The sequence below is a fragment of the Nomascus leucogenys genome, chromosome 13 (assembly GCF_006542625.1).
Source record: "Nomascus leucogenys isolate Asia chromosome 13, Asia_NLE_v1, whole genome shotgun sequence".
NCBI lineage: Eukaryota > Metazoa > Chordata > Mammalia > Primates > Hylobatidae > Nomascus > Nomascus leucogenys.
Window position 1 is genome coordinate 106364320 of NC_044393.1, and position 17090 is coordinate 106381409.

The window sequence follows — 17090 nt, forward strand, 5'->3', positions numbered from 1 at the left end:
AGCAGCACTGGCCTGCATTCAAATATGAATGAATTTCTTCAAAAATGAAAAGGCAGCAGGTGCTTCCTTTCAAGTGAAAATGACCCCAAAAGTGTGGGCATATTTTCTCCAAAGTGACAGACGCATTGGCGTCGGTTTTTTCTGTATTATAATCTACTGCTGTCACCATGAAAAGTCAAAGCTTTGGTTCAGTGCCCTCCTGAGACTGGGCTGCGGGGCAGGCACCCTTCTCTGTGAGGGTTTTCAGGCTGGGATTCCCACCACCAACACGACAAGGAAGTGGGCACCCCACCGGCCAACACAGGACCTCAGGGTCACGGAAGGCTCGAAGGAGAAGAGGACCAGAACACGCTTATCTTGGATGAGGGGAGAGAACTGGGAGCCCGTGTGATTGGCCGGGACTTTGCAAGTGCTTTCTGAATGAATGAGTGAACTTGGGAATAACCACGGGAAGCGTTGCATGGCTGGAGAGTTGCATGGCCGGAGGCAGAAACAAATTCTTCCAGCTTCTACATGAGTTTCCCAGTGCACTTCCCACATGAACACCACGGGCCCCATCTTAGGACAGAGGCTGGCTGGGTGGAGACCCGTAATTACCTTGGCCATACAAATAATAGTATAATAAGACGCCTGAATAGAAGAAATATCAGGTATGTTGGGAAGAGGTTGCAATGTGAAATTCAGAACCGGAAGTCAGCCCTCATGATGTGAATTAGGGACTTGTAATTCCCATCCAGGCTCTGGAGGGCGCAGAACCAAGATGATGAAAGAAAGCGTTCTAACACGTTGGTTACCGGTTTTGTTTCCTGTTCAGTGTGGCTGGTGTTTGATCAATGAACAAGGATTACAACAGTGGATACCCCACACATTATTTGTCATTGATTCATTTAGAAAACGGTGTCTGAGGCATCTCCTAAAGTGATTTCCAAAACGCTTTCACTGTCATCAGAGTCTTGAGCTGAAAGAATGGCATTACACAAGTACCATATCTATATGAAAAAAAAATTACAGCACTGACGAAAGAAAGCAGATGTAAAGAAATGGAGAAGCAGCGTATAAATATCATATGCTCACGGCTAGCAGGACATGGGTTTGGATCATAGTCTCAAAAGACACAGTCCCAATTGCCATAATCACAAATAGTGAAATCCCCAAATATCTGAATATCAAAATCTCTAAATAGAGTCTAAGTCCCAAAAGTCCAGTGTTGCTAATGTTTAAAATCCCCTAAATCATAATCACAGGAGAGTTGCATCCTGCTGGGTGGAGCTATTACCTTGTTATTGTCTTTGTTTGGAAATTAAGCATAATTTAAGGAGTTGTGTGTGAGTGCCAAGCTGACAAGGGGTGAACCTGTAGACTTAGTTTTAAGTGTCAACTTGACCGGGTTAAGGAATACCTAGAAATCCAGTAAAGCTTCATTTTGGGTGTTTCTGGGAGATGTCTCCAGGGAGATTGGGGTGGAGTCTGAGTGGGTGGGGGAAGGTCTGCCTCAGTGTTGGATGGGCACCGTCCAAACAGCTGGGGCCCAGAGAGGAGAAACACAGAGGGTGAATTAGGCTCCCTCTGAGTGCTGGGGCAGACTTTCCTCCTGCTGCCCTGGACATCAGAGCTCCAGGGTTGCCGGCCTTCCGACTCCAGGACTCACACTAGCCGTCCCTGGGTCTTCAGACTGAGAGTTACACCATCAGCTTCCCTGGTTCTCAATGCAAAAACACTGCAACTTCCTCAATAAATGAAGAATGTCCTTTTTGTACATCTGCATTTGAGAAAGATACAATTTCTTGAGATCTCAGCTCTTCGACTGTTTATGCAGCAGTGACCCATCAGGGTTTTTGACTGATCTCATCAAAAGCCTTAGGTTGTTCATCACGGTATTTCAGATGCCTGCAGTTATACAGCTGGGTGCACACAATTACCAAGCAGAGTGACATGCTTTTATACATCTCCCTTCCTGACCTATGCCTTCATGAACACGGTTCATCTGCTCACAACTGTGATGCCCATGCAACTGTCGTCAAGATATCTGAGGGCTTAAGCCTGCAAAAATATGAATGTTATTATCGCTTATTTTATTGTGTAAAATGGCCTATGAAGTGTTTTGTCACGATTTTATATGTTTTGCAAATAAATTCCCTTTTAAAAATGTAAATAAATGTCTTTTAAACAATTTTTTCCAGAATTACATTTTTGGGATTTTGATATTTTGAGACTGTGATTTTTAGGATTTTAGGGACCTTAGGGATTTTGATATTTCAGGATCTTAACATTCAGAATTATGGCATTCAGGATTGTGTCTTTCAGGATTATAACTGTCTCCCAAAGCCTCAATATTGTCAGCATGTCAGTTCTCCAACTTGATCTATGGATTTAATGAAATCCCAATCAAAATCCCAGCAAGTGATTTTTTGGATACAAGCAAATGTATTCTGAAGTTTATATGGAGAGGCAAGTGACCCAGAACAGCCAACACAATACTGAAGAAGAACAAAGGTGGAGGACAACACCACCCATCATTAGGATGCACTACACCCATCATTATGACTCACTCCAACTCCACAGAAATCCAGGCAGGGTGGGGTTGATGGCACAGACAAACAGATCAGTGAAACAGAACAGAGAGCCCAGACATGGGTCCACATACATGAGGTCAGCTGAGCTTTGAAAAGGAGCAAAGGTGATGCTATGGAGAAAGGATCGCCTCTTAACAAATGGTGCTGGACAACTGGACATCCACACGTACAGAAACAATTCCAGATGCAGACCTTACACCCTTCACAACTAACTCAGAATGGATCACAGACTTCATCATAAAATGAAAAACCATAAAACTCCTTAAAGGTAAGAGAGGAGAAACTCTGGATGACCTTGGGTTTGGTGATGACTTTTTAAAATCCAACACCAAAGGCAAAATCCATGAATAAAATAATTGGTTAGGTTGGACTTCATTAAAATAATGCTCTGCAAAAGACACTGTCAAGAGAATGAAAAGACAAGCCACAGACTGGGAGAAAATGTTTACAAAAGACATATCTGATATCTGATAAAGGACCAATATCTAAAATATTCAAGAACTTTACAAACTCAACAATAAGAAAACAAACAGCCTAATTAAAACATGGCCCAGAGACCACCACCGACACCTCACCAAAGAAGATACACGGAGGAAAACAAGCATGTGAAAATGCTCTGCTTCCTCCATCGTCAGGGAAATGTGAATGAAAATGACGAGACACCACCACACACCTCTCAGAATGGCCAGAACCCAGAACACCGACAACACTCAATGCAGGCGAAGATGTGGAGCAACAGCAGCTTGTTCACTGCTGGAGACACACAGAATGCGGAATGCCACAGCCACTGGGGAAGACAGTTTGGTGGCTGCTTCCAAAACCAAACATTCTCTTACTATGTGATCCAGTGATTACACTCCTTGGTACTTAATCAGTAGAAGTTAAAGACTTACACCCACACAAAAACCTGCATGAAGGTGCTTATGGCAGCTTTATGAATAATCGCCAATACATGGAAGCAACCAAGATGTTCCTCAGTAGGCGAATAAACTGTGGCCCATCTATACAATGGAGTGTTATGGATTATCATGTAATAATACAATACTATTCAGCACTAAAGAGAAATGAGCCATGGAGCCATGAAAAGATGGGGGAATCTTCAAGGCATGTGACACATCTGAAAAGGCCACATATTGTAAGGTTCCAACTCCAGGACATTCAGGAAAAGGCAAACTATGGAGACAGCAACAAGGTCCGTGGTTGCCAGGTATCGAGCGGGAAAACTGGAGACGCTGAACTGGATGAGCCCCAAATTCCTTCACCGGCCACTGCACGTCACCTGTTGTCCTCCCCATCACCCCACCTTAGATAGGCCTTCCATTGAACCTGCTTTAAAGCTCTTTGAAAGGAGACCAGATGTGAATTATGAATAAGTGAAGGAAGAGGGTCTCTTTTTAAAGCTTTTACCAGGTGAACTTTTGTCACATGCGTTCAGCCCGCAGCCTCGTTGACTGACTGCTTCTTTGGGAGCAGGTACGTGTGGGTCTTCTCTCCCACTCTCTGAAGACTGAACAGCAAGGGTCTCATGTTGGACCCGACCGTGCGGCAGGAGGGTGGCCCTGTTCTCTGACCTGTAAAGAAGTTTTCTGTTCCCTGGCATTATCGCAGGGTCCTCCCTTCCTGCTTGGGTGCAGTTGCTCTTTGTGTGTTGAGAATGTCTAACTAGCTAAGGCCTCTCATCTTGAGAAATCATTCGATGTCTGGATTTGCTTTAGAATCATCCCAGGGCAGAGCAGGGGGCTGTAGTGGGTGCAGAGGAGCATCAGGAAAGCCTGAGAGTCACCGTTTGCGGGAGACAGGTGATGCCTGTACGGGGTTCTCAATATTCTCTGTGTATTTCATAGGTGACGCCTGTACGGGGTTCTCAGTATTCTCTGTATATTTCGTAGGTGACGCCTGTAAAGGGTTCTCAATATTCTCTGTGTTTCATAGGTGACACCTGTACGGTGTCCTCAATATTCTCTGTGTATTTCGTAGGTGACGCCTGTACGGGGTCCTCAATATTCTCTGTGTATTTCGTATGTGACGCCTGTACGGGGTTCTCAATATTCTCTGTGTGTTTCGTAGGTGACGCCTGTACGGGGTGCTCAATATTCTCTGTGTTTCATAGGTGACACCTGTACGGGGCTCTCAATATTCTCTGTATATTTTGTAGGTGACGCCTGTACGGGGTTCTCAATATTCTCTGTGTGTTTCGTAGGTGACGCCTGTACGGGGTTCTCAATATTCTCTGTATATTTTGTAGGTGATGCCTGTACGGGGTTCTCAATATTCTCTGTGTATTTCATAGGAGATGCCTGTACGGGGTTCTCAATATTCTCTGTATATTTTGTAGGTGACGCCTGTACGGGGTTCTCAATATTCTCTGTATATTTGTAGGTGATGCCTGTACGGGGTTCTCAATATTCTCTGTGTATTTCGTAGGTGACGCCTGTACGGGGTTCTCAATATTCTCTGTATATTTTGTAGGTGATGCCTGTACAGGGTTCTCAATATTCTCTGTGTATTTCATAGGAGATGCCTGTACAGGGTTCTCAATTCTCTCTGCATATTTCTTATTTGCCGTTTTACATGAGGCTTTTCTAACGCACACAGTGCAGTTAGGAAGACAGTTTTTATCAGAATATCACCAGCATTGCAGGGTAGCTCAGGAAGAATGCCAGGCACATTGTGCAAATCGGAGGGATCACGGAGAGTGGAGAGACCACGGTCAGGACACTTGTTCTGAAGATCCACACCCCAGGGTGTGGGAGGAACGAGAAGGCGCCAAGGCAGGGAGGCGAAGCTCCCGAGGTGCCTAGGAAAGGCACGCAGAGCAGGAGCGCGCGCGTAGGGAGGGCACGCAGAGCAGGAGCGCGCGCGTAGGGAGGGCACGCAGAGCAGGAGCGCGCGCGTAGGGAGGGCACGCAGAGCAGGAGCGTGCGCGTAGGGAGGGCTCACAGAGCAGGAGTGCGTCGTATTCTCTCTGTGAGCTCACCTTCACCTGGCTCTCCAACTGGGTTTCCCTCCCTGTGGTGGGGGCGAGGATGTTTACTGCTTTCTGTTCCCAGTAATGAGGACAGAGGTGAATGGGGCTTTTTAAGCTGTGAGAGATGGGATAGGAGAGAGAAAAGGGAGGTTAGAGAAGGAGGAGGACGACCCAACGTGACCCCACTAGAAGGAGTACAGAGGTGAGAGAATGCAGGTAGAGGGGCAGCCGGCGTCAGGGAGGGGCACGGAAGGCTGAGATGAGAAGCTGAAGGTCACCTCAGCCATGTATTCACCGCCTGTGGCCAAGGGCTGAGGCCACACTGAGCTGGAGGAGAACAGGAAGCTCGGCCGCTACATGGACCCAAGGTCGCAAGTGAAGACCCCCGATAGCATCCAGTACCCACGAGAGCACAGGAGGCAGTGAAGACCCTGATGGTGTCTAGTACCCACAAGAGGCAGTGAAGACCCCCTGATAGCGTCCAGTACCCACGAAAGCTCAGGAGGCAGTGAAGGCCCCTGATGGTATGTCAGTACACAGACAGTGCAGGAGGCAGTGAAGACCCCCAATGGTGTCTAGTACACAGAGAGCACAGGAGGCAGTGAAGAACCCCGATGGTGTCTAGTACACACAAGAGGCAGTGAAGGCCCCTTGTAGCGTCCAGTACCCACGAAAGCTCAGGAGGCAGTGAAGGCCCCTGATGGTGTCTAGTACAGACAGCACAGGAGGCAGTGAAGACCCCCGATGGTGTCTAGTACCCACGAGAGTGCAGGAGGCAGGACCATCAAGAAAAGGGGTTTCTGGGAGTAGAGCATGGCTTAGAACAGAGGAGACGTCACCCCAGAGGGAGAGGTGCTGGAGGGAAAGTGGCCACTCCAGGCGGGCAGCTCCCATAGCAAACAGCACAATCAATGCTCCAGCAGCATTCACTCAAGTGCAGCATCGGCCTCCTCCGCCGTCCTTCTCCTCCAAGACAGGAACAAGGAGAAAGCATCGGTAATGGTCACACGTCCTTCCCTCTAATTGGAATTTCACATTCCTTCTATTTAAAAACTGCCATAACGGCTGCATGAACAAAGAAAGAGCAAGGGCAGAAGAGCTCCCGGCTGTAGACAGCGGAGAAGCTGACGCTCGCTCTCAGCGGCTCCCATTCAGCCTTCACTTAAGGAGCAGAGAGCACTCACATAACGCGATGCTCAGGCAATGTTTGTGAAAACCATTATCTACTTGATTTTAGTATTTGTTATCTCCAAAAGGGAAGTCATGTTTTATCAGAAACCACTGCAGGATGGTCTTGGGAAAGGGCTGTTGGGAAATAAATGGGTTGCAATCTTCTCCATATCACAGAGTCACAGGAACCTGCAAACGCCCTTCTCCCCTGGGCCCGCCCTGACGTGGGTTAACTCAGGGAGCGACACCGGAAGCCACGGTCTTGGCACAGCAGTCACCTCGAGGCCGACACTGTTCACCCAGCCCATGGTGAGCAGCATGAAATCCAGACGGGGCTTCGGAGGACGTGGCAAACCGCCATAAATATGGGCTATGGCCACATGCTGGGCCACAGGGAGGAGTGAGTTCAGCGACAAAGGACACTGGACTTAACGTGTTCAGAGTCAATTTTCCAAAACAGATATGGACGACACAAGCTGTGGGCCAGACCCGTCCTGAAAGCCATGCTCCCTGCCCCATCCATCAGCTTCAGCAGTAAAATTGTGAAATCATAAAATCTGGGGAAGGGATGAACAAGAAGTGAGAAGGGAACACGCACTGTCCCCAGACCCTCAGGAGCAACTCCTCCCACCAGCTGCTGCATTCATCATCCCTAGATCCTCAGGATCATCTCCTCCTCCCGCTGGCTGCCACGTTCACTGTCCTCACACCCTCAGGATCACCTCCCCCTCCCACTGGCCACTGTGTTCACTGTCCTCACACCCTCAGCAGCGCCTTCTCCATCCCACCCTCAGGATCACCTCCCGCCTCTCACCGGCCACTGCGTTCCCAGGTCATGAAATGACCACATACCTCCTTCCCAGCACAGAGAGGGTATGAGGACCGAAGGGACCCTTCCCCACATGGTGCCCCATTCCTGCCACGCATCCTCAAGGGGAGTGCGGTGTGCAGACCCCACGTGTGGGAAGAGCATGGTGCGTCTGTCACTGGGAAGGGCTGGACACAGGGCAGTCAGCAAACGAGAAAAACCACACGGGGCTGGCTCACCATCGCCTGTGCTGGAGGGGTCTTCAGGGTCTCCCAGAGGTGAAGGCCACTTCTGGGGAGTGGCTGGTGCCAGCAAGGGCCTAGGCATTCTTGAGGGTGCACGCAGAAGGTACTGTGGCTCCAGGCTGCCCTCCCCGGGGGGAGCTGGGGGCCTTCGGGCAGCATAGGCACCAAGGGCCGCCATCAGATGGTGTCTGTCCACACCACTGTCCACCTTAGGGCTGAGCTCATCTGGCTGGAGCTGGCTGAGGGTCCGCGGCAGGAGGTCCTCAGGGAGCTGGGCCCGGGGCCCAGGAGGGTAGGTCAGTGCAGATGTGTGGGCCACATAGGTCAGGATGCTCTCAGAGAAGCGGTCGTCACCCTGGAGGGCAGGAGAGCAAAACAGAACAAGAGTTGCATTTCCATTATCAGCTGGGGGCACCAAGATGCCCTTCGGTCTCAGTTTTCAAGGTCCTAAACAGCCCTGGACATCTCTGAAATGTAAAGCCAAAACAGGACTCTCATTTTCACTCTGACCAACCCAGGTCCCTATTTCATATTTGTTCCTGCATTATTTTTAATAACAGCTTTATGGAGATAATTCACCCACATCAGCAGTTTTTAGTGTATTCAGAGTTGTGAAACATCACTGCTAAGTCCAGAACATCTGCATCACCCGAAAAGAGACTTTGCAGTGTTCCCGTTCCTCCCTCCCACCCCGACACTGCTCATTCGCTTTCAGTCTCTATGCATGAGTCTCTTCTGGATGTTTGGTGTAAATGGAATCACACCACGTGTGGCATCTGTGCCTAGCTCATTTCCCTAAGCATAATGTCCTCGGGTGCACCCATGCTGATGCTGGGGCATGGGCCAGGATATCCTTCTTCTTTAAGGCAAGTACTATCCCACTGCATGTATATCCCACATTTTAAAAATTCATCTATCAGTTGATGGACATTTACTTTTTTCTACCTTTTGGCTATTTTGAATAATGCTGCTGTGAGTATTCATTTATGAGTCTTTGTATAAATGTGTTTTCAGTTCTCTTGGGTTTATTCAAGGATGTTTCATGGTAACTCGACATTTAACTGACTGAGGAACTCCCAAGCTGTTTTCCAGCACAGCAGCACCACGAACAATCTCACCAGTAATGCCTGCAGATGCCAGTTCCTCCGCATCTTTGCCAACACTTGCTACTTTCCTTCTGTTTTTATTATGGTTGTCCTAGCGGTTGGAAAGCAATACCGTGCTGTGTCACTTGCATAATGCGCTGAGCCTAGTATGTCCTGCACCTGGAGCCTCCAACTCAGCTTTAACTAAAGGTCCTTTGCATAGCAGCTCGGAGTTACTGCATTCACAGAAATGAGAGGAGCTGCTCCCAGGCACATTCATGAGGCTCTGCAGTGCCTCCCTGTTGGCTAATAATGCTGCATCTCTGCATGCCCTTATTGACCACTCCTACATCTTCTCTGAAGAAATGTCTGCTCGTATTTTTTGCCTGCACTGGTCTTTATTTTAAGCCTGAAAACTGCTCCCCAATAGCTGAATCTCTTTCAGCAACCCTCAGCAGAGGCCTCAAGTGCCTTGTCTGGAGGTCTTCATTCCAACTTCTTTACTGATGACCTCAAACATGTTTGTCACCTGCTCTTTTAACTGCAATGTTCTGCGGCAGGGAAGATGCCAGGGTCTCTTGTTCGATAATTACCTATCACATCATTTACTCATCAATGCTCTGGCTAACAGTCTTTCATGGGATTTCTGTCTATATTTTCTCCTCACTCATTTAGTAAAATTCCCTAAGAGGACATGTCCTCATCACACTTTGTGTCACTAGACAAACCAAGGCCCAGCTGTCCTCACCTCTAGGGCAGCTGTAAAAATGTGAAAAGTCCCCACATTCTACCTCTGACTTGGGTTTCATCAAAATGTCATGGACAAGCTGAGTATGAATAATTTCCAGCTTAGAGACTTTTGAATCCTGGACACACAAGCTGAGCTCCCTGGAGGCGTGCATGGGTGTGTGGACAACCCAGTTTAAAATCCATCCGTTCATATTTTCTACTTGCACTTCCTTCGGGCACCTGATCAATGTCGTGTCAGTGGAGGTGGACACCTCAGCACTAGCTAAAGGTGTGCAGCCATCACTGACAGTAAGGTAAGGGGGTCCAGCTCCTGAGTCTGGCTATTTCTGAAAATATTTGGGTTCATCCTCTGGGTTAGATTTTTGAGTAGCAACCTGGGAGTTGGGAAGTGGGTTGATATAGGTTGGGGTTTTTTGTTTGTTTTGGGGCGGTTTTTTGAGACAGAGCGTCCCTCTTTCACCCAGGCTGGAGTGAAGTGGCGTGGTCTCAGCTCACTGCAACCTCCGCCTCCTTGGTTCATGTAGTTCTCATGTCTCTGCCTCCCAAGTAGCTGGGACCACAGGAACACACCACCATACTTGGCTGGTTTTGCGTGTGTGTGTTTGTGTGTGTGTGTGTGTGTGTGTGTGTGTGTGTGTGTGTGTTTAGTGATGGGGTTTTACCATGTTGGCCAGGCTGGTCTCGAATTCCTGGCCTCAAGTGATCCACCTGCCTCAGCCTCCCAAAGTGCTGGGACTACAGGTGTGAGCCACCGCGCCCGGCCAGGTTGAATCAGGTTCTAGTTTCAGTTCTCATATATGAACTTGGGTAAATCACTTGACCCCTAGAGACTCAATTTTCTTCTGTCAAAAAAGGAAATTGGACATTATCTCTAAGATTTTTTTTTTTCTTTTGAGACGGAGTCTCTTACTGTCGCCCGGGCTGGAGTGCAGTGGCACATCTCGGCTCACTGCAACCTCCACCTCTGGGGTTCAAGTGATTCTCCTGCTTCAGCCTCCTGAGTAGCTGGGATTACAGGTGCCCATCACCACACCCTGCTAATTTTTGTATTTTTAGTAGAGATGGGGTTTCACCATGTTGGCCAGGCTGGTCTCGAACTCCTGACCTCAAGTGATGGGCCTGCCTCAGCCTCCCAAAGTGCTAGGATTACAGTCATGAGCCACTGCGCCCAGCCATTATCTCTAAGATATTTTAATTATTATTTCTAAAGTGATGTGACTGTAGCTATCATCCAAATTGTTTAAATTTGTCCAAGGACTAGCTGAAACCAACTATTCTTCCCTTAAGAAAGAGAATATGTGAGAGAGCCAGAGTGTGAGAAAGAGCGAGAGCGAGCGAGTGAGAGACAGTGAATGCCACCACAACAAACAGCCCCTCCAGCAATTCCCCACAAATTGGGTGTAAGTGTCAATCTCCAGCTCAGCCTGCACTCCCTCTTGCAAAGGCTGTCTCTGAACACCTGGTCAGCCACCGTGCTGGGGGGTGGGGATCTGCGTCCAAATCCCCGTTATGTGCCTGCAAGCGGCTCTCCCCTCATTGCTATGAATGCAGTAACCTGGAGCTTCCACTCAAAGGGCCTTTAATTAAAGTTGAGTTGGAAGCTCCAGGTGCAGGACTGACTAGGTTCAGTGCATTACACAATCACAGCAGAGTGTGATCTGTGCAGTAGACTTGGATAAACAATCTATTTTTGGTTTATGTTCTGAATCAAATTAAGGTGAAGAGGAAAAAGAATATTTCAGTAGTTAGCACAAACAACAGAGCCTGTAGAATTAATAGCAAATGTCAGTTTTTGCAAGCCATTCTGGCTACTCAATAGATGATTGCAAACGCTGTGGTGTTCCTCACCAAGGTGAGGTGACCATCCCATAACCAAGAGGGCCTGAGAATTGGGAACATGGGCAGTGAAGAAAAGTATTCTCACGCTGACTGGCTCTTTCATGGTTTGAGTTCCCCAAGGAAAGGGAACTGGCTCTGGAGCTGCCTGGGTTTAAACTACCACCAATGCTACAAGCTTAGTGACCTTTGCTTCAGCACGTTATGTAAGTCATCTGTAAAACAAAGATAACAATAATAGTATCTGGCATAGAAGCGTTAATGGCTATGACTACTACTATTATTACTATTATTTACTTTACCTTATTATACCTTCATATATATATATATATATATATATATTTTTTTTTTTTTTTTTTTGAGACATAGTCTCACTCTGTCACCCATGCTGGAGTGCAATGGCACGATCTTGGCTCACTGCAACCTCCGCCTCCTGGGTTCAAGTGATTCTCCTGCCTCAGCCTCCTGAGCAGCTGGGATTACAGGCACGCACCACCACGCCTAGCTAATTTTTTTGCATTTTTAGTAGAGACAGGGTTTCACCATGTTGGTCAGGCTGGTCTCAAACTCCTGACCTCAAGTGATCTGCCTGCCTTGGCCTCCCAAAGTGCTGGGATTACAAGCGTGAGCCACCATGCCTGGCCTATACCTTCATATCCTTCAAAGCAGTCAGGAAATCCATATCTCAACTGAAGAGGAACTATCCAATTAGACTTTTTCTTCTACTCTCAGCTCTGAGTTTAAAATTCTGTGACTCATTTTCAAACCCCCTGTTGTGAAGATGTTTTCAGTCTCACTTCAACATACCAATAAAGGAAGGTTTCCTAAGACAATGTGGAATAATTTTTAAGACCGTAGCTGCCCAAACCTGGAAATTAGCAGCCTAAAGGCATGGACATGGACCAATTTCCAGTACATGTGATGGACATTCCTGTGCATGAATTCTTCAAACTATGTGTAAGAGAAATCCGGCTGAGCGTCTCTGGGGTAGCCCAGCTATAGGTATGAAGCATTCGAGAGCTTCTGCCAAAGTCTGCTGACATTTAAGCTGACATGATATTCTACTGGGAATATTCTTCAACCCACTGCATTTCCATACGAGGAGAAGCAGAACCCACTCGCCCACACACTGAAAAAGTCAGCAGGAAAGAAGGCTTACTGAGAGACTGGCCCAATCCTGTCAGCTCTGTGTAACTTGTGTAAGTTTGGACCAGTTATCTAACCTCTTGAAGCCTCATTTTTACCACCTGCAAAACTAGAAAAATAATTCTGTTTTCTTTAAAAGCCACTGTGAGGATTAGGGAGAGTATAGGTAAAAGTGCCTTGCTCAGCACACAACTCAGAGGAGGAACTTGATAAATGGCAGTCATCAGCAGTATCATCATCACCATTAGTGTCACTGCCACCATCCACAACAGCATCCCCACCATCGTCATCTTCACCATCCACAGCACCATCCCTACCATCATCACCCTCACCATCAGCATCATCCCACCATCAATAGCAGCATCCCCACCATCATCACTTCCACCATCAATGACAGCATCTCCACTATCTCCACCATCAACAACAGCATCCCCACCATCATCATTCCACCATCCACAGCAGCATCCCACCATCATCATCTTCACCATCCACAGCAGGATCCCACCATCATCTTCACCATTCACAGCAGCATCCCACCATCATCATCTTCAACATCAGCATCATCTCACCATCCACAGCAGCATCCCCACCATCATCACTTCTACCATCAACAACAGCATCTCCACTGTCTCCACCATCAACAACAGCATCTCCATTATCTCCACCATCATCACCAGCATCCCCACCATCATCATCACCCCATCATCAACAGCAGCATCCCCACCAACATCATCTTCACCATCCACAGCAGGATCCCCACCATCATCACCCCAATCATCAACAACAGCATCTCCACTATCTCCACCATCAATAACAGCATCTCCACTATCTCCACCATCAATAAACAGCATCCCATCACCACCAGCATCCCCACCATCATCATCACCCCATCATCAACAGCAGCATCCACACCATCATCACCCTCACCATCAGCATCATCCCACCATCAATAGCAGCATCTCCACCATCATCACTTCCTATCGGAGGAACCAGCCCCCAGTATTTCAACACAGTTGCTTTTCTATTTTCCCTAAGTGTTGGCCAGTCTGAGAAATAAAGAGAAAGAGTACAAAGAGATAAATTTTACAGCTGGGCCTTCAGGAGTAACATCACATATTGGCAGGTTCTGTGATGCCCACCTGAGCTGCAAAACCAGCAAGTTTTTATTAGGGATTTCAAAAGGGAAGGGGTGTACAAATAGGGAATAGGTCACAGGGATCACATGCTTCAGAGGGCAATAAAAGATCACAAGGCAGGGGGTGAAATTAGAATTACTGATGAGTGTCCCACTGGGCATGCATTGTCTTGATAAACATCTTAACAGGAAACAGCATTCGAGAGCAGACAACCAGTCTGACTAGAATTCACCAGGCTGGAATTTCCCAACCTTGGTAAGCCTGAGGGCACTGCAGGAGACCAGGGAGAATTTCATCCCTTATCTTCAACCACGTTAAGACAGACATTCCCAGAGCAGCCGTTCATAGACCTACCCCTGGGAATGCATTCCTTCTCCAGGGTTATTCCTTGCCAGGAAAAGAATTCAGCAATATTTCTCCTACTTGCTTTCTGCAAGAAGAAAAATAAGGCTCTATTCTGCCCGACCCCACAGGCAGTCAGACTTTAAGGTTACCTTCCCTTGTTACCTGAAAATCGCTGTTGTTCTGTTCCTTTTCAGGGTGCCCTGATTTCATATTGTTCAAACACACGTTTTACAATTTGTACAGTTAATGTAATCATCACAGGATCCTGAGGTGACATACATCCTCAGCTTACAAAGATGATGGGATTAAGAGATTAAAGTAAAGACAGGCATAGGAAATTATAAGAGTATTGATTGCAGAAGTGATAAATGTCCATGAAATCTTCACAATTTATGTTCAGAGACTGCAATAAAGACAGGCATAAGAAATTATGAACTGATAAATGTCCATGAAGTCTTCACAATTTATGTTCTTCTGCTGCAGCTTCAAGCCAGTCCCTCTGTTCGGGGTCCCTGACTTCCCACAACAACTTCTGCCATCAACAACAGCATCTCCACTATCTCCACCATCATCAGCAGCATCCCCACCATCATCATCTTCACTATCCACAGCAACATCCCCACCATCATCATCTTCACCATCAACAGCAACATTCCCACCATCATCACCCCCATCAGCATTATCCCAACATCAATAGCAGCATCCCCACCATCATCATCTTCACCATCCACAGCAACATCCCCACCATCGTCATCTTCACCATCTACAGCAGCATCCCACCATCCACAACAGCATCCCACCATCATCATCCACACCATCCACAGCAGCATCCCACCATCATCATCCTCACCATCACAGCAGCATCCCACCATCATCATCTTCACCATCTACAGCAGCATCCCACCATCCACAGCAGCATCCCACCATCATCATCTTCACCATCCACAGCAGCATCCCACCATCATCATCTTCACCATCCACAGCAGCATCCCACCATCATCTTCACCATCCACAGCAGCATCCCTACCATCATCATCCTCACCATCCACAGCAGCATCCCACCATCATCATCTTCACCATCCACAGCAGCATCCCACCATCATCATCTTCACCATCCACAGCAGCATCCCACCATCATCATCTTCACCATCCACAGCAGCATCCCTACCATCATCATCCTCACCATCTACAGCAGCATCCCACCATCATCATCCACACCATCCACAGCAGCATCCTACCATCCACAGCAGCATCCCTACCATCATCTTCTTCACCATTCGTAGCAGCATCCCACCATGAACAACAGCATCCCACCATCAACAGCAGCATCCCCACCATTATCACTTCCACCATCAACATCATCCCTGCCATCATCACCCCAACCATCAACTTCCCACCATCATCATCAGCAGCAGCAGCAGCAGCACCATCATCATCCACAGCATCCACAGCAGCATCTCCACCATCAGTGTCACCCCCCGCCATCAGCATCATCAAACCTCTACTGCTGCTGTGTGCCAAGCCCTGGACTTCTATGAAGGAAGAATAACTCAGATGCGGCCCTGTCCTCAAACATCTTGCAGACAACTAGGAGTTGAGTCATAGACATTAACAACCGTAATTGAAAGAATGCTATTACAGAGGTTCAGAAAAGCAATCCTGGTTTTGGAAGAATGTGATTCTCTTCAGCTGGAGGAAATCAGAGCTGCTTCCTGGAGCCAGCTGATGCAGTTCACAGAGCCACGCCCTGCACTGTACCCCTCAACTGTCAAACAGTGGCACTGCTGAGGAAGTGACTCTCCTCGCTCCCAACTTTACTGGGGCCGGGAGTACCAGAGCTAAAAATCAGACCTCTTCCTTTGACAAGCATGCCTCTCCTGGCGATCCATCCAGCCCAGTCCCAAAGGCACAATTATGAGTTCAGGCTGACAGGAAGGCCTGGAGGCCCGGGGAGTCCCACACGCCGGGAGACGCTGAGTGGAGGAGACTCCTGTGTGTGCCTCGGTCTCTGCCGGTGCTCATCAGCTATTCTCCTGCACTGAGGATCCAAAACAAATTAGGAAGCCCAAGTCAGGACATCTTTTGACCACATAACACACGTTTTCTCCCTGTCTCACCGCCCGCAGGCAGCACTGACAGGCACATTGATCACGGCGTGCTTGCTGCCGGCCTGACAAAGCACACGGCCGCAGTGCTGTTCGCAGGCTTCCTAATGAGCTGGCACCGGATGTGGCCAGGTTTGGGAGCTGAGGTGGGAATGCTGCAGCTCCGGCTCCGGCTCGTGAATATGGGGTTGGGATGACTTCACTATGCCTTTCTGTCTCGGGCCTTAAAGAGGTGATTCTGGCAGCTCATTTATTTTCTCTGTCTCTCTCTATGTCTCTGTCTTTGTCTCTGTCTCTGTGTATCTCTGCTTCTGTCTCTGTCTTAACACAGTAGAAAGTGTCAGTGTTTAACAGTGCTCAGGTTCTAAGTGGCCCACTCATGTGGAGGGGAAATAATTGTGGTGTCGTTCTTACCGACAGCGCTGTCGCCAAGACAAAATAACTTTTTTGCATTCAGGGAAGCAGGGGGGTCTCACACGAGCGTATACTGTGCTATCTCTGCAGCCAAGGTATAGAGCTCTCAGATTGAAAAATAAGACCTCGAACAGTTTTTAGAGTTCCCAAAATCTATGAGGTTGAAGAGGTTAAGTCCTAAACTACTTAGGATCAACAAATTTGTAGCGAGTTGACAGTATCACGAGGTGCCAATGTGAACTCCTGGATATCTGTTAATGATGATGCATTCTGAGAGTCTGGAATTATCTGAAGACTCGTGACACCGTGAGGCCAGTGCTGCTCTCAGCCTGCCCTGCTCGAGACTTGTGACACCCTGAGGCCAGCACTGCTCTCAGCCCGCCCTGCTCGAGACTTGCGACGCCCTGAGGCCAGTGCTGATCTCACCCCGCCCTGCTGAGACTCACGACATCGTGAGGCCAGTGCTGCTCTCAGCCCGCCCTGCTCAAGACTCGCTACGCCATGAGGCC

The 17090-nt window shown here is 48.0% G+C and overlaps 1 protein-coding gene across 4 annotated transcripts in view; it reads right to left on the reverse strand.

Moving 5' to 3' along the window:
• PTPRN2 (protein tyrosine phosphatase receptor type N2) overlaps positions 1 to 17090 on the reverse strand; it is a 998301-nt gene that overhangs the window by 597047 nt on the left and 384164 nt on the right. For all 4 annotated transcript variants that reach the window (XM_003281603.4, XM_004090276.3, XM_012512304.2 and 1 more), the window contains one exon: positions 7759 to 8119. In XM_003281603.4, the coding sequence (XP_003281651.2) occupies positions 7759 to 8119 (361 nt within the window). The remainder of the gene's footprint in view (positions 1 to 7758; positions 8120 to 17090) is intronic.